Source organism: Chiloscyllium punctatum, chromosome 41 (assembly GCF_047496795.1).
Source record: "Chiloscyllium punctatum isolate Juve2018m chromosome 41, sChiPun1.3, whole genome shotgun sequence".
Taxonomy (NCBI): domain Eukaryota; kingdom Metazoa; phylum Chordata; class Chondrichthyes; order Orectolobiformes; family Hemiscylliidae; genus Chiloscyllium; species Chiloscyllium punctatum.
The window spans coordinates 18,397,768-18,419,740 of NC_092779.1; the positions used below are offsets into that span (position 1 = coordinate 18,397,768).

The 21,973-nt window shown below is 41.9% G+C and overlaps 2 protein-coding genes across 2 annotated transcripts; both read right to left on the reverse strand.

The window, feature by feature from the left end:
- Nucleotides 1-1,367: 1,367 nt before the first annotated feature.
- LOC140464898 (C-C chemokine receptor type 3-like) lies at nucleotides 1,368-13,629 on the reverse strand. The gene is made up of 2 exons (XM_072560492.1): nucleotides 13,525-13,629; nucleotides 1,368-5,741 (listed from the first exon to the last, which is right to left on the reverse strand). The coding sequence occupies exon 2, from the start codon at nucleotides 5,673-5,675 to the stop codon at nucleotides 4,572-4,574; it is 1,104 nt and encodes a 367-aa protein (XP_072416593.1). The 5' UTR covers nucleotides 5,676-5,741; nucleotides 13,525-13,629; the 3' UTR covers nucleotides 1,368-4,571.
- A 5,170-nt stretch (nucleotides 13,630-18,799) lies between these two features.
- LOC140465118 (C-C chemokine receptor type 3-like) lies at nucleotides 18,800-20,399 on the reverse strand. Its single transcript, XM_072560986.1, has one exon. It carries the CDS (start codon nucleotides 20,074-20,076, stop codon nucleotides 18,979-18,981), a length of 1,098 nt encoding a protein of 365 aa, XP_072417087.1. The 5' UTR covers nucleotides 20,077-20,399; the 3' UTR covers nucleotides 18,800-18,978.
- Between the last annotated feature and the right edge of the window lie 1,574 nt (nucleotides 20,400-21,973).

Consider the following 21,973-nt stretch of genomic DNA (forward strand, 5'->3'; position numbering starts at 1 on the left):
TGCTGACAACTACTTATCAATGAGGAAAGTTATCCAGGTTTGTCCCACAACAAAATGGGACAAATCCAACCTGACTGATTATCACAACCCCCCCACCACCAGTCACCACCATCATCCCCACCCTCTTCATTAGTCTGGCCTCTACTACACTAAACATTTTATTATCCAGAACCTGTGGGACAACGAGTATACTGGATGATGAAATATTCCAGATATTCAACAGGTATCCACATAATCAATGTAAAAGCATGCACCTAAGTAACAGAAACATAATTCAAGGGGCATGCATATCACTGAAATACCTTATTTACAGTATAACTCCCATCAATAATAATGCACGTTTACCTTCAATAAAACTGATTGACAGCGAACCTTCTCACTCACATCCTCAACTGACTACTTGGATGTAGTTAGGTCACGGCATTTGAGAAGAAATCGAATCAATTGTTGATATTTCACGTGGCCATTCAATTGAACAATTATGTTTACATTGAGGTAAATAAATTTAACTTTGTAGTACTTGTGATATTTTCGCTGTTTTATCAAGAATACTGGTACATAACGTGTGAGCTAAAACAAGATTGCTCCATTAGCGAAGTGATGGTGCTTTTGACAGTGCTATCAAGTAGCACTTTCTCAACAATCACCTGCTCATTGACATCTAACTTGGGTCCACTCGGGTCCTGACGTCATTACAACCTTCGTCTAATCATGGACAGAAGAATTCAAGAGGAGAAGTGAGGATGGCTGCCCTCACCATCAAAGCAGCATTTCATTGAGCATGGAATCAAGGGGTCCTGGCAAAAAGAGAGCCAAAAGAATCAGAGAGAGCTGGTTGCGGCCATACCTGGCACAAACGAAAGATGGCCGTGGTTGTTGGAAGTCAATTATTTCAGACACAGGGGATCAGTGCAGGCGTCACTCAGGCTAGTGCTGATTAGACAGTCAAATGTATCTGATTTGTGTCAACAGCTTTGCCACATCTGACAATAGATTTATGGGCCACATATATATTTTTAAACAACCTGTACAAATGCAGTATTACACACCTCGGAAACAAGTGACTCTTGGACTTCTGGCTGAGAGGCAGGGACAATACCTGCATAACACGAGCCCTCTAATGAGCCTGACATGCTTTCTCATTGTTAGTCGCTTGCACCTTGGTTATTATCTATTAATAAAAGCTGCTGAAATCCAACAAAGAATCAATCAGTCGGTCATGTAGACATTTACCATCTAGCCCTGCAGATTTCAAAGTCTTTCTCTCTTCTCGCATTCCTGGAGTGATTTTCATTTCACATTATTGTCCACTTCTGAATCAATTTCCAGAAAATTATTTTATTTCATTCCATTTTGCATATGTCATTTAATAAAATGGTTTACATTGATGTAATAATTCCAGAGTACTTAGACAATAGAAGCAATGAGATATCTTAATGGTGCCAACATGTATCAGACTCATACCCAGTGTGTCCTTGACAAGCCAGTGTAAAATAGAAATGAACTAGGTAACTTGTAATTAGTGTCTACTCAAAGCATGTTGTCACTTTTAACACCTTACAGCCTTTTATATTTTCAGGTATGCCTTTTGCTAAAGTATATCAAATTCATTTTTATACTCCATGTACTTTTCACACAAAGTTTGATATATTAAGTGGACATAATAAAAACGCAAGTTACAAAAATGTATAAAACAAAAATGTCTGTTCTCACTTATTAGAATGAGCATGCATTATGAGGATGCTATTGTCTGACTGACTTATTGAGATGGTGGGGGGTGAGGGGCGGGGTGGAGATGGGTGGGGGGATTGGGATAGTCAGACCACCGCATTCTAGTGAGGATGGGATTTTCAGCCTGACCCATTATGTGGAGAGAGGGCTGATCCATTCTGATAATAGGGGGATTGTCAGAAGGACTCATTCTGAGAAGTGTGGGACAGTCAGACCAGCACATTCTGGTGAATGTGGGATTTTATTGTTTTCTTAAAATATACTTTTTTCCAAAAAGAATGGAAAAAAAAATAACAAAATATTTTTACTAAAAGATTTTCAATGAAATTCAGTTTGTCCCCATACTGAATGTTCAAATCAACACAAATTATAATACTCTTAATATTTACAAAATACATTTCATGTTAATTACACAGCCCAAGCTCAATTCGAAATTACCAGAAAGTTCATAGCCATTTTGTTTTCTCTACACATTAAGGTGTCTCAATACATTTTCAATACTCTTGATTCACAATGCACATTCTTTGTAAGGTACACCACGTTCTACAGTTTCAACTCCTCAGTATGCTCTGTCCGAAAGCCCATTGACAGCAATCGTTCCCCCTTGGACGGTTTCAGTATTTGAGGAGTTGCGAACGATGCTGAACAATCATTGGAACACATTGCCACTTCTGACCTTTTGATGGATGGAAGGTCATTGATGAAGCAGCTCTGCATTAACATCTCAGTGAAGGACCAGGGACTCAGCACAGAGCAATGAACTGGAGCATTCGGCAAAAACGTGGCAAGGCTCATTCTTCACAGCATCAGGGATAGTTTCAAGCATGATGTGGGGTGATACCTAATGTTTGCGTACTGATGGTCTACGTTTCAAACATAAACTCTTCAGAGCTTGTGCTCAAAACGTAGACTCTCCTGTTGTTTGGATGCTGCCTTTTTTCCAGCTGTGTTTTTTCAGCACCACACTTTTGACTCCAGCACCTGCAGTCCCCACTAAGGGTCCATGCACAGCTTGATGCAGCTGCACACTAAACACGTTGGGTCAGATGAACAAGGTATAGACTTACACAGTTAATGGTAGGGCCCTGAGGAGTATTGTTAAACAGAACGATCTGGAGGTTCAGGTGCATAATTCCTTGAAACCAGCATCACAGGTAGACAGGGTGGTGAAAAAGGCATTTGGCACACTTGGCTTCATGGCTCAGAGCATTGAGCATTGGAGTTGGGATGTCATATTATAGCTGTTTGTGCATTGGTGAGGCCACTTTTGGAGTACTGCATACAGTGCTGGTTGCTCTGCTATAAGAAGGGTATTATTAAATTGGAAAGGGCGCAGAAAAATATTACAAGTTTGTTACCAGGACTGGAGGGTTTGAGTTATAGAGAGAGGCTGGATAGGCTGAGCCATTTTTCCCTGGAGCATTGTAGACTGAGGGGTGATCTTATAGATTTTTATAAAATCAGGAAGGGCACAAATAAAGTGAATAGCAAAGGTCTTTTCCCTAGGGTAGGGGAGTTCAAAACTAGAGGGCATATTTTTAAGGAGGAAGTTTTAAAAGGGAACTGAAGGACAACTTTTTCGTACATGGAATTAACTGATAGAGGAAGTGGTAGAGGCGAGTATAGCTACAACATTTAAAAAGACCTGGTACATAAATAGGAAATATTTAGAGGGATATGGGCCAAACACAGGCAAATGGGACTACTTTAGTTTAGGAAACCTGGTCAACGTAGATTAGTTGGGATGAAGGGGCTGTTTCCATGCTGTATGACTCTAAATAACATGGCCAGCAGGATGAGGTTGAGGTCAGTTCAGGGATTTATACATCATGTTGCTTTGAGCATGGTCTATCTTCAACCTCTGGATAAAGCAGAAAACAGACTGGGTGATAACTATGGTACAGAAGTGGGGAGCAAGCCAAAACTTCACCACATACAGCAACACGGAAAGTAGCGTACTGCTGATGAGCAGATTCTTACCCACAACAACAAAGGAGCATCACTTCCACCTGGTCAGCTTTTGTTTGACCACAGCTACTCATTCATCCCGTTTTTGGCTTACATCCCTGTCCCTTTGAAACAATTTCCCACCTGACAGTTAAGAGATAAAAAGATGTGTTTGCCCAAATCTCAAAGAGCCTTGGTCTAATCTTAATTTGTGCAATTGGCAGGCTGACCCACTCTGGGGAGGGTGGGGTCATCAGACTGACCCATTCTGGGAGGTGGGGTTGTCAGACTGACCCTTCTGGAGAGGTGAGGTCACCAGACTGACCCACTCTGGGGGGAGGGGGGGACTCATCAGACTGACCCATTCTGGAGAAGTGGAGTCACCAGACTGACCCACTCTGGAGAGGGTGGTGTCATCAGACTGACCCATTGTGTGGAAGTGGGGGTCTTTGGATTGACCTGACCCATTCTGGGGAATGTGGAATTGTTGAAAGACCCGTTCTGGGGGAAGTAGGGATGTCAGATTCATCCATTACGGGGAGGGTGAGATTATCAGACTGCCTCATTGTGGAAAGTGGGGTGGGGGGTGTTGTCAGACTGACCCATTGTAGAGAGGGGGATGGGGTTATCAGACTAACTTATTCTGGAGAGGGTGAGATTGCTGGACTGATCCATTTTGGGGAATGGGGTTGGCAGACTGACCCATGCTGAGAATGGGATTGTTGACACATTTCTGGGAAGGCCCAGAACAGATGGACTCTGTCATGGTGAGTCTCCAACTTTGTCCCTTTGTATAGCGGATGGCTGAGAATGGGGCGGAAGGAGGCTCTGAGTATCCCACCCTCCCTCCAATGGATCATTAGATTTTGCTTCCAGACTTTGGGGCCTACAGTTCAAGACCCAATTGAATGCAGGGGCATGTCGGTATCTGAGTAATTCCGGGAGTTGATGCGTTTGCTACTGTTGCCAGAGGTGGTACTGAGTTCTCTGCAAATTTTCAAACGGGGGAAACATTTACTCAAAAGCCTGATTAAATGGGTCCTGAATTTTGTCCCCACAAAAGCATAAAAGAAGGGATTGAGACTACAGTGGCAATAAGCCAGGTTCCGGGAAATGTACAAAGCATACTCCAGACGGTTGTTCATCTCACAGGTTTTGAACGCTGGGACTTTCAATGTTACCAAAGAGTACAGGAAGATGACCACATTGTAAGGTGTCCAGCACACAAAGAACACCACCACAATCCAGAAGATAAGTTTCACTGTCTTGTGCTTCTTCCTGGCTTTGCATCTAATGACAGTATTGAGAATTCTCCAATAACAGAACACAATAACAATAAATGGGATGAGGAAGAACAAGATATTTTGCAGATAACAGCCAAACAGCTCCCATATTTGAGCACTCTCAGGTGGATAGATACTAAAACAGTACAGTCCTTCCATCCGAAGATGTATATCAGAGTAGATCATCTCAGGGATTGTTGCCGCGAAACTAATTCCCCAAACGACTATGCTGGCTGTCACGGCATAGGAGACCTTCCTGACTCTGAAAGCGTACAAAGAGTGAACCACTGCAAAGTATCGATCGATGGTCATCAGTGTCAGCAACATCATCCCACTGTAGTAGCCAATGAAGAAAATTGAAATCATGAGTTTGCACATGGCCTTTCCAAAGATCCATCCTCTCGTGTGATCCACAGCCCAGAAAGGGAGTGAGAAGGTGAAGAGTAAATTGGAGGTGACCAGATTCAGAATGAAGATGTCCGTCACAGTCCTCAGCCTCTCATATCTCACCAGGACCCACAAAACTAGGGCATTCCCAGCCAGGCTGATAATAAAGGCGAGGCTGAACAAAACTGGTGTGAACATGGCTCCAAATAGATTAATGTGAATGTTCTCACATAAGTGAACAAACTGCTGATAATCTGCTGTTGTGTTAGATTCATCATAATAATAATAATCGTAATAATCTGAATAATTTGAAAAAGACTGTTCCATGGTGTCTGTTCTGTGATCTTAAGAAAGAGGAAATTCTGGGTGTGGTGCAGTGGTTGGCACAATAAGCTATGGAGAAAAAAAAAATAAAGGTTTATATGTAACACACTTTATTTTAAAGCAACACAACCAAGAATAAAGTTAAAGGTTAATTCATCATAGGACCTTGTCTTGTGGTTAGCTTGAAGCAGTGCAGGGCTTACACTGATGCAGGGCAAACCCTTCTGTTCTTCTCCGACTGAATGTTCTGGAAAAGCGGAAGTGAAAGCTGTGCCCATTAATTGTGGTCTAACTGGAAGATTGGCATTCACCGAAGTACCTTTTACATTTTGTCACATTTCCTCTCCTCAGCAAGAGCCAATCTATACACACCCAGTATTGACTTTGATGGAAAGACATCTGTCATGAGTGTTTAGTTGGCAACGATCTGTAAGAGGTGGTTTTACACTAGTGCAGAAGTTGAAGGTTTTGCACAATAACTGAACAAAGTCAATAATCCATAGAACATTGGGTTTTGTGTCAGAAAGTGCTGGATATAAAACTTGGTGTTTGGGGAGAAGAGAGTGAAGTGACAAAACTCCCGGTTGTGGTGTGTGATTAAGCCAGACCTATTCATTGAGTCACAGTGGGCATCTTACATTTGAACTGCCTGCTGTTGTGCATGATGGATGCCCTGATCAGTGGCTGTACAGACCAGGAAGGGGAATGTCTTGGACTCTGTTTCTTAAAGGCAGCCACCCCCTTTTTGAATGGGAGGCACACGGGGACTCCAGTGCGAATTGCATCTGAACTTACACATTGATGAAAAGCCAAACACGTAAGTGAGCATGCACCAAGGCTGTCAGACACTGCAACAGCAGCTCTGATCACAGAACTGTTATGGTACTGTGGGATATAGGTAAATTAATGTTACTTCTGCAATTCTGCAATTCCATTTTACAAAGTAAAATGAACTCACACCAGTGTGTAATTGTTTTAGCCACGAGCTGAGTCAACAAGAATGGAAACGATGTGGAGGAAATATATAATTGTTTTTGTATTAGCTAAAACTGTGTGTCAGAATGAAATGTGACTTCAAAACAATGGTAGACATTATGGGCAAGTAGATAAGATGTTGTGAGGGATGAAGTTAAGCTAGATACGCCTGTACAAACAGTAGGTATAAACATCTGTTTCCCACTTTTACAGAGACAGAGGAACAAACCCCAATTAAAAGGGTCATAGGGATCAGAACAGCCTCGGGAAAGGCACAGATGAAGGGGGTAGATAATGATGAAGAAAGAATATGCCCAACAATGACCTACAGCAGGATGAGGTCAAACAGCCTTGTGAGGCCAGAAATAAGCATTTTGTCACAGACAAGGCCGGATAAGGCAAGAGATAAACAGGGGTAATGGGGGCCGGTCTTAGGGAAGTGGAGGATGTAAACAGGGGAGGGAGCAGTGTAAAACAATAGAAATTAAATCATATAAATGTTGTGTATGAATTGAATTTGGTGTGTATGTCCTCTGCCTTATAGACACTGGACATCACACCCACTTGCAAGTGTAAAATAAATGACACAACTGATTCAGATCTTGTCTCAGACTGAAATTATTGAAGTGAGTGAGATTTGTTTCTCACAGTACAGAAAGAGGACATTGGGCCCATTGTGTCTGCCATGGCACTCTGTGTGAGCTTCATGCATTAGGAAAAGAGATGAGGACTTGAACAGTGAATATAGGGAATTAGGTTGGAAGCTAAAAAACAGGAAGAGCAGAGTTATAATCTCAGGATTGCTACTGGTGCCACGGGCTAGTGAGGCCAGGAACAGAAAACAAGTGCAGCTGAACACGTGGCTGCAGGATTGGGGAGGAGCGAGAGCTTCATATGTGTGAATCATTGGGCTACCTTCTGGAGAAGGTGGCTCCTGTACAAGGAGGACGGGTTGCACCTGAACTGGAGGGTCATCAATATCCTGGGCGGGAGGTTTGCTAGAGTACTTCGGGAGGGTTTAAACTAGACTGGTAGGGGGTTGGGAAATGGAGCTACGGATCAGAGGATGGGATAGCTGGTGAACAGGCAAATGCGGTGTGCAAGAGTCTGTGAGGAGGGATAGTCACTTGATAGAGCAAAGTTGCAGTCAGTGTGAAAGGTTGAAGAGTGTTTATTTTAATGCAAAAAGTGTCAGGGATAAAGGTGATGAACTTAGAGCATGGATCAGTACTTGGAGCTACGATGTTGTGGCCATTACAGAGACTTGGATGTTACAGGGGCTGGAATAGTTATTGGATGTTCAAGGATTTAGATGTTTCAAAAGGAAAGACGAGGGAGGTAAAAAGAGGTGCAGGAGTGGCATTGCTAATCAGGGATAGTGTAACAGCTGCAGAAAGGGAGGTCATCGAGGAGGGTTTAGCTGCTGAGTTAGTATGGGTAGAAGTCAGAAACAGGAAAGGAGCAGTCACTTTATTGGGAGTTTTCTACAGACCCCCCAAGAGCAACTGAAACACAGAGGAGCAGATTGGGAGGCAAGTTTTGGAAAAGTGCAGAAGTAACAGGGTTGTTGTCATGGGTGACTTTAACTTACTTAACATTGATTTGAACCTCCTTAGTTAAAATAGTTTGGATGGAGCAGATTTTGTCAGGTGTGTCCACGGATTCCTGATGGTGAGGTCAGTGCAGGAGAAGGAGAGAGAAAGAAACTGACACCAGAGTGAACCTGCCTTTACTGTATGAATTCATGTATTCATAGACATTGGAGTGCTGGGAGATCATGTTGCGGCTGTACAGGACATTGGTTACGCCACTATTGGAATACTGCGTGCAGTTCTGGTCTCCTTCCTCTCGGAAAGATGTTGTGAAACTTGAAAGGGTTCAGAAAAGACTTAGAAGGATGTTCCCAGGGTTGGAGGATCTGAGCTAAAGGGAGAGGCTGAACTGGCTGGGGCTGTTTTCACAACAGTGTCGGAGGCTGAGGGGTGACCTTATAGAGGTTTACAAAATTGAGGGGCATGGATTGGATAAATTTTCCCTGGGGTTGGGGAGTCCAGAACTAGAGGGCATAGGTTTAGGGTGAGTGGGGAAAGATATAAGAGAGACCTAAGGGGCAACTTTTTCACGCAGAGGGTGGTGCGTGTATGGAATAAGCTGCCAGAGGATGTGGTGGAGGCTGGTACAATTGCAACATTTAAGAGGCATTTGGATGGGTATATGAATAGGAAGGGTTTGGAGGGATATGGGCCAGGTGCTGGCAGGTGGGACTGGATTGGGTTGGGATATCTGGTCGGCTTGGACGGATTGGACCAAAGGGTCTGTTTCCATGCTGTACATCTCTATGACTCTATGACTCAATATGTAGATTGGTCAACTAGACCGGAGGCCATATTCGATTTGGTGCTCGGCAACGAACCAGGTCAGGTGTCAGATCTCAGGGGACAGGATTTCAGTGATAGTGATCACAACTCCCTGATCTTTACTATATACACAGAGAGGGATAGGAGCAGGTGGTATGGGAAAGTATTTAATTGGGGAAGTGGGAATAATAATGCTATTAAGAAGGAACTGTGGAGCATAAATTAGAAGCAGATATTTTCAGGGAAATGCACAACAGAAATGTGGAGGATGTTTAGGGAGCACTTGCTGTGAGTGAGAGATAGGTTTGTCCCACTGAGGCAAGAAAAGGATGGTAGGGTGAAGGAACCTTGGGTGACAAGGAGTGTGGAACATCTAGTCAAGAAGAAGAAGGGAGTTTACTTAAGATAGAGGAGACAAGGATCAGACAGGGGTCTAGAGGGTTACAAGGTAACCAGGAAGGAACGGAAGAGTGGACTTAGGAGAATTAGAAGAGGGCATGAAAAAGCATTAGCGGGTAGGATTAAGGAAAACTCTAAGGCATTCTACACTATGTGAGGAACAGAGCGAGGGTAGGGCCGATCAGGGATAGTGGAGGGAACTTGCATCTGGAGTCGGAGGAGGTAGGGGAGGTCCTTAATGGATACTTTGCATCGGTATTCACTGGTGAGAGGGACCTTGACGTTTGTGAGGACAGCATGAAACAGACTGATGTGATTGAACAGGTTGATGTTAAGAAGGAGCTGGAAATTTTGAAAAACGTGATGAATTTTGAAAAACATTGTCTGGGCCAAATGAGATATAAGGTAAAAACAATGACTGCAGATGCTGGAAACCAGATTCTGGATTAGTGGTGCTGGAAGAGCACAGCAGTTCAGGCAGCATCCAAGTAGCTTCGAAATCGATGTTTCGGGCAAAAGCCCTTTGCCCGAAACGTCGATTTCGAAGCTACTTGGATGCTGCCTGAACTGCTGTGCTCTTCCAGCACCACTAATCCAAATGAGATATATCCTAGATTTCTATGGGAAGTGAGGAAGAGATTGCTGAGCATTTAGTGATGATTTTTGCATCATCACTGTCCATTGGATTAGTACCAGATGATTGGAGGGTGGCAAATGTTTTCCCTATAACTGTGAGACCTGAACTCAACACAGTATTCCAGAAGAGGCCTCACTAATGTCCTGTACAACATCACTTCCCATTGCCTATGCTCAAAGGACTGAGCAATAAAAATAAGTGTGCTAAGCACCTTTTTAGCCACCTTGCCTATATATGGTACAAATTTCAAAGAATTATGTATTTGAACACCTGGGTCCCTTTGTTCTACAATAACCAAGGCCGTACCATTAATTGTATAAGCCCTACCCTTGTTTGTTGTACCAAAATGTAATATCTCACATTTATTCAGGTTGAACTCCATCAGCCATTTTTTAGCCCATTGACCCATTTGATCAAGATCCCTTTGTAATCTTAGAAAACCTTCTTTACTGTCTACTATGCCACCAATTTTGGTGTTGCTCACAAACTTACTAACCATGCTTTCAATATTCGCATCCAAATCATTTATGTAAATGGAAAACAAAAGTGGACCCAGAACTATTCCATGTGGAACACTGGGGACAGGCCTCCAGTCAGAAAAACAACCTTTCACCACCACTCTCTGTCTCCTGCCATTAAGCCAATTATGCATCCAACTCGGCAAGCTCACCCTGAATCCCATGTGACTTAACTATACTAATAGGTCCACCATGTGGAACATTATAGAAGGCTTTATGAAAGTCCAAGTTAATAGTGTCTACAGCTCTGCACTTATCAATCTTTTGCTAACTTCTTCAGTTAGTTACACCTAAATACCTCAAAAAAGGAGCAGCTGTTACAGCCAGAAATATTTCCTGTCCTCCATCTTGGGTTACCCAGAATCCCTCAAAGGTAGAAGACAGAGGGTGGTGGTGGAGGGTTGGTTTTCAGACTGGAGGCCTGTAACCAGTGGACTGCCACAAGGACCAGTGCTGGGTCCAGTACATTTTGTCATTTACATCAATGATTTGGATGCGAGCATAAGAGGTACAGTTAGTAAGTTTGCAATGACACCAAAATTGGAGGTGTAGTGGACAGCGAAGAGGGTTACCTCAGATTACAACAGGATCTGGATCAGATGGGCCAATGGGCTGAGAAGTGGCAGATAGAGTTTAATTCAGATAAATGCGAGGTGCTGCATTTTGGGAAAGCAAACCTTAGCAGGACTTTTACGCTTAATGGCAAGGTCCTAGGGAGTGTTGCTGAACAAAGAAACTTTGGAGTGCAGGTTCATAGCTCCTTGAAAGTGGAGTTACAGGTAGAAAGGATAGTGAAGAAGGCATTTGGTATGCTTTCTTTTATTGGTCACAGGAATTGGGAGGTCATGTTGCGGCTGTACAGGACATTGACTAGGCCACTATTGAAATATTGCATGCAATTCTGGTCTCCTTCCTATCAGAAAGATGTTGTGAAACTTGAAAGGGTTCAGAAAAGATTTACAAGGATGTTGCCAGGGTTGGAGGATTTGATCTATGGGGGAAGCTGAAGAGGCTGGGGCTGTTTTCCCTGGAGCGTCAGAGGCTAAGGAGTGACCTTATAGAGGTTTACAAAATCAAGAGGGGCATGGATAGGATAAATAGACAAAGTCTTTTCCCTGGGGTAGCACAGGTTTAGGATAAATAGACAAAGTCTTTTCCCTGGGGTCAGGGAGTCCAGAACTAGAAGGCATAGGTTTAGGGTGAGAGGGAAAAGATATAAAAGAGACCCAAGGGACAACGTTTTCACACAGAGGGTGGTACCTGTATGGAATGAGCTGCCAGAGGAAGTGGTGGAGGCTGGTACAATTACAACATTTAAAAGGCATCTGGGTGGGTGCATGAATAGGAAAGGTTAGGAGGGATATGGGCCGAGTGCTGGCAGGTGACAATAGACAATAGACAATAGGTGGGACTAGATTGGGTTGGGATATCTGGTCGGCATGGACGGGTTGGACCGAAGGGTCTGTTTCCATGCTGTACATCTCCATGACTCTATGACTCTTTTATCTGCAGGAACGGGGGAGGCTCTTGTGCAGATGATCGTAGATAAATGTAACTATTGCAGAATATGGTTCAACACATTATCATAAAATGTAGATGGAAGATTTGCTAAAACAGATGAAAAGATTCTAATGTGAAAAATAGAAAGAGCTTTCTCAGATTTGTTTATTGGCAAGATGAAATTGGCAGTGGGTTTGAATGATTACCCTGCTGAGTGTAACTGTCAGGCTGTTTGGTGCAATTTCCAGCTGAAAATTCAAAGATATTTACAGACCAAAGCTAGACTTTAACACTCTCCAAACATTAAAGTTTAGGATGGTTGCTTTAATGCTTTAGTTATTACATCATGATAATTATTTTGCACTTATCAATTTTCTCTAATAAAAAGTTCCTCTCCTGAGAAAGTTAATGCCTTAATTGTTCTCCAGTACCTTGACTGGCTGGACATTATTCATGTATAAACCTTGAAAATGGATTTTGTTAGAATTTATCATTGTACAGGTCTTTTATCCAGAACTGTAAATACATGGGCTCTGTGCTGATGGCTGTGAATTATCCTTCATCATTGACTCTTTATTCTAGTAGGAAAAAGTGAGAACTGAATATGTTGGAGATCAGAGTCAAAAGGTGTAGCTCTGGGAAAGACATTTATCCCTGATGAAGAGCTTATGCTTGAAATATCGACTCTCCTGCTCCTCGGAAGCTGCCTGACCAGCTGTGCTTTTCCAGCACCACACTTTTTGACTCTTTGTTCTACTGACAGCCTACAAACTCTTGCCCCAGTTGAGGTCATTAATTGATTGCTTAAAGGCCACTTCACACCTGGCTTCAATTCTGAGGGAAGGTCAGGACGAGTTAAACCTATTCAGGCCTTGGCTGTGATAGGGAGTGGTATTTTTCTGCGTGGCTGTATCTTCCTGCGTGGCTGTATCTTCCTGCGTGGCTGTATTTTTCTGTGTGGCTGTATCTTCCTGCTTACCTGTATCTTCCTGCATGCCTTTATCTTCCTGCATGCCTTTATCTTCCTTAGGACCTGTACCTTCTCCCACTCTTGTATCTCTATCTGTATCCTGCTCTGTACCTGTATTTCTCCTCAGTACCTGTATTTCCTCTCCATAATTGGTGTTCCTCCTCTATACTTGAATCTTTCTTTGCACAACACTTCACTCTGTTGCCAGTTGTCTCTCTCGACTTTGCAGATAAAAATCCTGACATATTGTTTTGATCTAAACCAGTTTCAAACAGTTAACCATTCACACAGCCACACACCATCTAAACGACGCCCAAGGGGTTGGGAAGGGGTGGGGTTTGGGGTGGGCTAATTTCAGTTTGAAATAGCCGTCTCTGGAATCATCTGGATAGAAACTGCAACAGAATGTGCTGTGAACAGACTAATCTGGCAGGTAACAGGGAGGAGACAACGATCATCAAGTTAGAACCAATAAATGGTAAATTTAAAGACTGACCTCAGAAGATTCTTCTTAGTACAGAATGTTGATAGATAAACAAGGATGAGCTGATCGGTTCCCTCATCTGCAAGGGTTATGATCTATCGAGAGTTCTCCAGAACTGAAAGAATGCATTTCAAAGGCAGTTAGTTGTCAGCTTGTTCAGATATGAGTCATTCTGAACAACGTCATCACTGCATGCTATGCCATTCCTCTTTCGTTTGTGTCAAATGAAGAAGTCTTTTTTCAAATTTACATCGGAGTTGCTGCCTGCGACAGCATTTATTGCCAGGCCCCTGGTTGGGTGAGCTGCCTGGTCGAACCACTGCAGTCCACATGCTATATGTAGACCCACAAGGCCATTCGGGAGTATGTTCTGGGATTTTGATCCAGGGACAATGAAGGAACAATGATGCATTTCCAAGTCAGAATGATCAGTAGCTTGGAGGAGAAATTGCAGTGGTAATCCCATTTTTATCCTGACCTCGCCCTTCTAGGTGGTAGTGGTTTTGGATTAGAAGGTGTTGTCTAAGGATCTTTGGTGAATTTCTGCAGTGCATCTTGTGCAATATAGTGAATAAACTTCAGTGATAGAGGGAGTGGATGGTTGTGGATGTGCTTCTGGTCAGGCGTGCTGCTATGTCCTGGATGGTGTCAGGCTTCTTAAATGTTGTTGGAGCTGCATTCATCCCAGCAAATTGGAGCATGCCATTACACTCCTGACGTGTACCTAGTAAATGATGGACAGGATTCAGTAGTAACTCGCTGCAAAATTCCTACCCCCAATCTGCTCTTGAAGCCACTGTGTTTATGTGACGAGCTTAGTTCAATGTATTGTCAATGGTAACACCTAGGATGTTGAAGCAGGGGATAAAGTAATAACACCATTAAATATCAAGGAGCATTGATTTGATTGCCTCCTCTTGGAGATGGCCATTGCCTGGCATTTGTGTGGCATGAGTGTAATATGTCACTTATCAGCCCAAATCTGGATATCGTCCAAGTCTTGTTATGTTTGAACATGGACTGCTTCAGTATCTGAAGAGTCTCAAGTGGTGCTGAATATTGTGCAATCATTGACAGACATCCCGACTTTCTGACCTCATGTTAGAGGGAAGGACACTGATGAAGTAGGTTGGGCCTAGGACATTACCCCGAGGAATTCCTGCAGAGATGATCATGACCCTGACCTCCATAACCACAACTACCTTCCCATGTTTTCCTCTGATGTCAAGGGCTGTCACTCTCACCTCAACTCTGGAATTCCGCTCTTTTGCCCATATTTGAACCAAGGCTGTAATGAGGTCAGGAGCTGAGTGGCCCTGCCAGAACCCAAACTGGGCATCACTGAGCAGGGTATTGCTGAGCAGGCGCTGCTTGAATGCATTATTGATGACACCTCTCATCACTTTCACGATGATTGAGAGGAGACTAATGGGGAGGTAATTAGATTGGATTTATCCTTTTTGTGTAGAGGACATAGCTAGGTAATTTTCTACATTATCGGGTAGATGCCAGTGTTGTGTATTGTACTGAAACAGACTGCCACAAGTTCTGGAGCATAAGTCTTCAACATTATTGCAAGAATGTTGTCAGAGTCCATAGACCTTGCACTATCCAGTGCCTCTAACCATTTCTTGATATCACGTAGAGTGAATCCATTTAGCTGAAAGCTGGTATCTGTGATGCAGGGTCCCAGTGGAAGAGCCCAGATGGATCATCCACCCTGTGCTTCTGGTTGATGATCTAAAAACCTGTGAGAGGACTTCAATAGCAGGTAGATGGAGATGGAAGTGGAGGCAGAGACAAATAACCTTCTAGAGGTGGTGGGGAGCAGTCTGCTGGAGAATGTGGAGATAGAGCACAGATCAGTGATGGGGGAGCCCAGCACATCAGTACAAAAAATAAGGGTGAAGCAGTCATAGTAATCTTCATGCTGTCTTCTTTGTTGACTTGGTGCCAAGCTTAAATTAATTATCTTCTTATGAAGCACCAAGGGATATTTTCTTATGCTATGATTTTGTGTCAAGGTATATTTACCATTATTATTGTTGCTGTTGATGAGATAATGTAAAAGTAATTCAACACATAAGAAGTAATGTTATAATGTGTTGATGTATAAGATAAGGAGCAATTTGATGAAGTTGAGAAAACACACAACTGTTAAGATAATGTCCAGCTTGATGGGCTATCTGATAACTGAGATAGTGATAAGTTAATGGTATAGTGCACTGTTGAATAAGGAAAATAATTAGTACACAAATAGGAATTTTAATGAGACAATATACAGCTGAATGAAAAATGCAGTTAGTACAATAATGATTGGCTCAATCAAATATCATGAGATAATATGCAATGAGTTAGCTAACAATTTAAGAGTTTATGATAATTAATAAATGTCTTCTACCAACAAATTAATAAGAAACTGTACAGTTGTTCAGATAACGAACAATTAATGAGACAATAAATGGTTAACAAAATGTTGTATAGTTCAGAAAATATCGCTGAATGATATAACATCTAAGTAAAGTGACAAGAGTAGATTAATCTGCAGTTTAATGACATAAAGTGCATTTTAATATGAGCAATGAGATAACAATGTAGCACTGCTCAAGCATAGTACCGAAGCATCACTTCAAATTATCTTCTAAAGTCTCTAGTTTGGGGTGTAAACCATTCTGACACCCTTTGAACCTCTGTGTAAAAACAGTGCTAAGTGAGATTACCATAACCTTTAAAATGCTACCTCCTCAACCTGCAGGATAATAAGGTTTATAATTATGGGTTAAGATTCAAAAAGGCCTATTAAACCAGTGTGCTACAAACAATAAAGATAATTGAACAATAGTAATTTTTAACATCTTATGCTGTTGTGAAAAATCTAATTTGTTTGAATTCAGTGGGGATGTTTGCAAAGGTGGATTCTGCTGTTTGTGGACTCACTTAGTTCTGATCCTAACTCTGTGTCAGATTACAGGATGTGAAAGTCAATGAACTCCAAAAACTTCTGTCAGACTAGGTGGAAAAATGCAAGGGGTCGGACTGTTTAAAATGATGTGGAGGAGCCAGTGTTGGACTGGGGTGGACAAAGTTAAAAATCACACAACACCGGGTTATAGTCCAACAGGTTTATTTGGAAGCACTAGCTTTTGGAGTGTTGCTCCTTCATCAGGTGGTTGTGAAGCATAAGCCCATAAGACACAGAATTAATAGCAAAAGATTACAGTGTCATACAACTGAAATGATATATTGAACAAACCTAGATTGCTGTTCCATCTTTCACCTTTTAGAATGGGTTGCAGGTTTCAGTTCATTAATATGTAAGTCCCAGAGCTTCTTTTAAGTCACATTAACTTAACTATGAGTTATTCTCACAGTTTACAGGGTTTGATTGGACGTAAAAGGTTGGATGTGACTTGAGCATCATAATCAAATGAAGACAAGTGGTTTTAGTGTGGTTCTGTATATTTACTCACTGTGGAATTGGAGGCTTCCTCTCTTAAATCAATTCATCTAACCAAGCATTTGCTTAAGATTACATATGCAAACAACATCAAAATCTAGCTTGGAGAACAAGCACAGCATTGTTACACCCCTTGATCATGTTCTTATGGATGGATTGGGAGGAAGGCTAATCTAATACCTACATTCAAAGAGGACAGCACATCAGAACCATAGAATCAGAAGCCCAGTAGGTTAACCTCAGCTACTGGGACATTGTTCAAAGGGACAACTAGAGATGCATGGTATGGTACTCTGGTTGTGTTATTAAAGAACCACAACATGGCATTTGGTAAAGAAAACCACTTCTCACCAACCAGTTAATTTTCTAAGCAAGTAACTAAGTTGATGGATAAAGATAACTTGACTATGTTTAGTCTTTCAGGAGGTGCTTGACAGGACTCAAAGTTTAAGTCCTGTGAATGGAGAAAGGTAGACCTTGGTTGGATATGGAATTGTTTGAGTTTTTGTACGTAGTCCGCTGTTATAAATGGATGTGGTTTAGTGTATAGATCAGGTATTAGCAGAGTCCCAGGTGTTTAAAATCCTGGTCTTGATGATATATAATGATAATTCAGACAGCTCCCTCAGTACTACAGTGAAGAATCAATCCAGATCATGCATTCAAGATTTTAGAATGGAGCTGGGACCCTTATCACCTCAACTGGAGGCCAGAGTGTTACACTTTTAAATCATTCATGGATTGTAAGTGTCACCTTTAAGGCCAACCTTGTTGGTCATCCCTAATTACCATTGAGGAAGGGGTGGATTGCTGCCACCTTGAACCATTACAGTCCATATGGCAAAGGCTACTAATTTAGGGTTAATCCCAGACATAATAAAAGCTTTCCCAAACGTGAAACTTATTATTTGTAGCAGAATGAGGGTTGCTGGACTCAAAATGTTTGCTCTTAACTCTCTTTTCCTCTCTACAGGTGTTGCCAGGCATGCTGCGTTTCTCCAGCAAACTCTGTTTCTGTTCCAAATTTGGTAACTGTCAGCGTGAGTATATCTCACTCTGGAAAGGGCTTACTTGGTTGCACGTCTCACTGTAAAGGATTTGAATGGAATGACCTTGAATTGTGAATGGTTAGTATGAGTCATTCTCACAGCTTAGAGGGTTTGATTGGACCTACCCCACGTAAAAGGTGGGATTCAGCTTGTGTTCTTCACTCTCTTCATGTTGTCATTGGGAGCCCCATTCACTCTTGGCCTGGATTGTAAACTCTAGAATTTCCTCCCATTCCCCTCTGGGTTTCTTGTCCTCACTCCTACTTTAAGATGCTTCTTAAAATCCACCTCTTTGATCAAGCCTTTGGTAACCTATCATATTTGCTGACTTGATTTGATGTTAAATTATAATTAATAGTCATGATTTGGAGGTGCTGGTGTTGGACTGGGGTGTACAAAGTTAAAAATGAAGGAGCAGTGCTCTGAAAACTAGTGCTTCCAAACAAGCCTGTGTTTATTTGGTGTTGTATGATTTTTAAAAATGATTAGTAGTGTAGTTGCAAAATGCCTCAAACTTTGAAGATGCTTTATAAATGCATGCTGCCTTGTGAATGGTGCTGGATATATTCATATTGCCCTGGTTGCTACTGTATGTTGTGTTGGTTAGATTGGAATTAATCCGCACTAGCTGAGAGTGTGGTGCTAGAAAAGCACAGCACGTCAGGCAGCATCCGAGGAGCTGGAGAATTGATGTTTCGGGCATAAATCTTTCCCCAGGAATTCTGGCTGTATGCCTGAAACATTGATTCTCCTGCTCCTCGGATGCTGCCTGACCTGCTGCGTTTTTCCAGCACCACGCTCTCGACTCTGCTCTCCACTATCTGCAGTGCTCACTTTCTCCTAGTTAATCCACACCATAAACAGTTTAATTTACCTCACACAAAATCAATTGTTTGGATTTATCAATGGGTGCAAACAATTGAAATCTCTTGTTTCAATTTGCACTGGCCTATGAACAAGTTAAAGATATGTGTTAAATGTGGAAGAAGCATTGGAATAATCAGTTGAACTGCTCAGATAATGACTTTTGCGTCTGTGTCTCGGTGGCTTATGGATCCCCATCTGAGGAAAATACTTCCTGAGGATCAAAGTTAAATGGTTTCTGAACTTTGTCCCCATAAAAGCATAAAAGAAGGGGTTGAGACAACAGTGGCAATAAGCCAGGTCCCGGGAAATGTAAAACATGTAAGTCAAGTGGATGTTCATCTCACAGGTCTCAAACGCCGGGACTTTCAATGTTACCAAAGAGAACAGGAGGATGACCACATTGTAAGGTGTCCAGCACACAAAGAACACCACCACAATCCACAAGATAAGTTTCACTGTCTTGTGCTTCTTCTTGGCTTTACATCTAATGACAGTATTGAGAATTCTCCAATAACAGAACACAATAACAACAAAGGGGATGAAGAAGAACAAGATATTTTGCAGATAATAGCCTAACAGTTCCCATATTTGAGCACTCTCAGGTGGATAGTCACTGATACAGTACAGCCTGTTCTCCTCATGACCCACAATATCAGAGAAGATCATCTCAGGGACTGTTGCTGCCATACTAATTCCCCAAACGACTGAGCTGGCTGCTATGGCATAGGAGACCTTCCTGATTCTGACAGCAGGCAGAGGATGGACTACAATAAAATATCGATCGATGGTCATCAGTGTCAGCAACATGATCCCACTGTAGTAGCCAATGAAGAAAATTGAACTCATGATTTTGCACATGGCCTTTCCAAAGATCCATCCTCTCGTGTGATCCACAGCCCAGAAAGGGAGTGAGAAGGTGAAGAGTAAATCGGAGGTGACCAGATTCAGAATGAAGATGTCCGTCACAGTCCTCAGCCTCTCATATCTCACCAGGACCCACAAAACTAGGGCATTCCCAGCCAGGCTGATAATAAAGGTGAGGCTGAACAAAACTGGTGTCAGTATGGCTCCAAGTGCATTGGGTTCATGATTCTCACATAAGTAAATTAATGCCGAATCATTTCCATAATCGTCATAGTAGCCATAATATTCATCGAAGTCAGTGTGGATTTTAGGTTCTGCTGTTGACATAGCTGGACTTTTCAAGCTCAGCTTTGTGTGATCGTTCCTGGATGAGAATGGAAAACAAATCTGTTTGTGGAATTTTGTTTTCAATATCTGGAGCCCAAAGAAAAGAGTTGTGTCCTACTAGCAGTTTTGACTGAATCACAGCTTCTTCAGCCTTCCTGGTTTTCCTCTGACCAGTTTTAGTTTCCCCTCCGCACACAACCCCTGATTTCTGGGAATTTATAATTCTAAGTATGTTCAAAATAACTTCCCTTCAGAAATGCTGAAACTGCTGAAATCCTAAAACGTGAGACTTGCAAATTTTTTATTTTGCACTTACTATGCAAAATGTATCCTTCCGCTGGTGGGATCAGGAAATGAGCCATGTTTCTATCAACAAGTTAAAAAATGGATAGATAAGTTTTAGATAAACATCGCTTTTTAAATGAAAAAATACAAAAGGAAACAATTTATAGTTTTATTTATCTTAAATCAATGGTGATCAATATTTGGGTTACAAAACAATGGCACCATAACCTCCTTGTAATCAGGTCATTACAGCAGAAAATAAGCAGTCATCTTTATACTATAGACCATAAGCCTGCATCTTTGTCTTGCTTAAAATGTTTTTACAAGCCACATCAATTGAACCATACTTGCAGAATATATATTTCCTATCTTTTGGAGGTGCAGGTGTTGGACTGGGGTATACAAAGTTAAAACTCACACAACGCCAGGTTATGGTCCAACAGGTTTAATTGGAAGTACTAGCTTTCGGAGCAACGCTCCTTCATCAGGTGTTGTGCCACTTCATGAAGGAGCAGTGCTCCGAAAGCTAGTGCTTCCAAATAAACCTGTTGGACTACAACATGGTATTGTGTGATTTTTAGCTTTATTTCCTATCTGCTCTTACAACTGTCAAATATGATTGCTTCTGAAGTACGTAGTGACACTAACTGGAGATTACCCCTTCCACAAAGTATTTTTAAAAATCTTGCCAAGTACCTTCACTTAACTTCCCTTCTTCCTATGGTGTACTAACCCTTTCCAAATACCTTTTTTTCAATCACAGTAAATACTTCCCCATCTGTCAGAGTTTATTAAGTTCCTTTGAAAGTTCATAAAGAAATATTTCCAAATGTCCTCCTTTTAAAAGTGATTTGAAATAGCATATTCTGCTCTTGGCTAATACTTCATTTCTAAAATATAGATGCAAGCCTTGATCAAGAGCTTCCAATCTAAAACATTTTGTGAGTCAAATGCTAATTTATTTGTTAACTGTGCCTTCTTGAGCATGTGTAAACATTTAGTTAGGATTCCTCCATTCCAGAGTACATAGAAATCCTTTCCAAGTGTCTTGTTCATCTAATGTACACAATTAAATACATGTATAAACTTTAGCTTACTCCTAATATTGTAAAGTACATAGACAGAATCCACCAAGGGTGGCATGATGGTTCAGTAGTTAGTATTGCTGCCTCACAGCACTAGGGACCCGGGCTCAATTCCACCCTTGGGTGACTGACTGGGTACAGTTAGCACATTCTCGCTGTGTCTTTGCGGGTTTCCTCTGGGTACTCCGGTTTCCTCCCTCAATCCAAAGATGTGCAGGCTAAGTAGATTATCTGTGGGAAATGTAGGGATAGGATAGGGGTCTGGTTGCTCTTTGGAGGGTCAGGCTGAAGGAGTGAATGGCCATTCCACACTGTAGAGGTTCCTATGAACTGGATTTCCTCTAAATCACACACATACCTGGTACAATTGGCCAGTTGGCTTGCTTTATAAAATGCATGAACACACCTTACCATATTCCATCCTTTCTGAATGAGTATAGGGGCAATACCTGAACCTTCCCTTCTAAAGAACATGTGCAAACATCAAACATGTTCCCCTCTAGCATGGTGCCTCAAAGTATTTAAAG

What these genes read in the sequence shown, in the direction of transcription:
- LOC140464898 (XM_072560492.1), bottom strand. Translation starts at nt 5,675, where the DNA reads ATGGAACAGTCTTTTTCAAATTATTCAGATTATTACGATTATTATTAT.
- LOC140465118 (XM_072560986.1), bottom strand. Translation starts at nt 20,076, where the DNA reads ATGTCAACAGCAGAACCTAAAATCCACACTGACTTCGATGAATATTAT.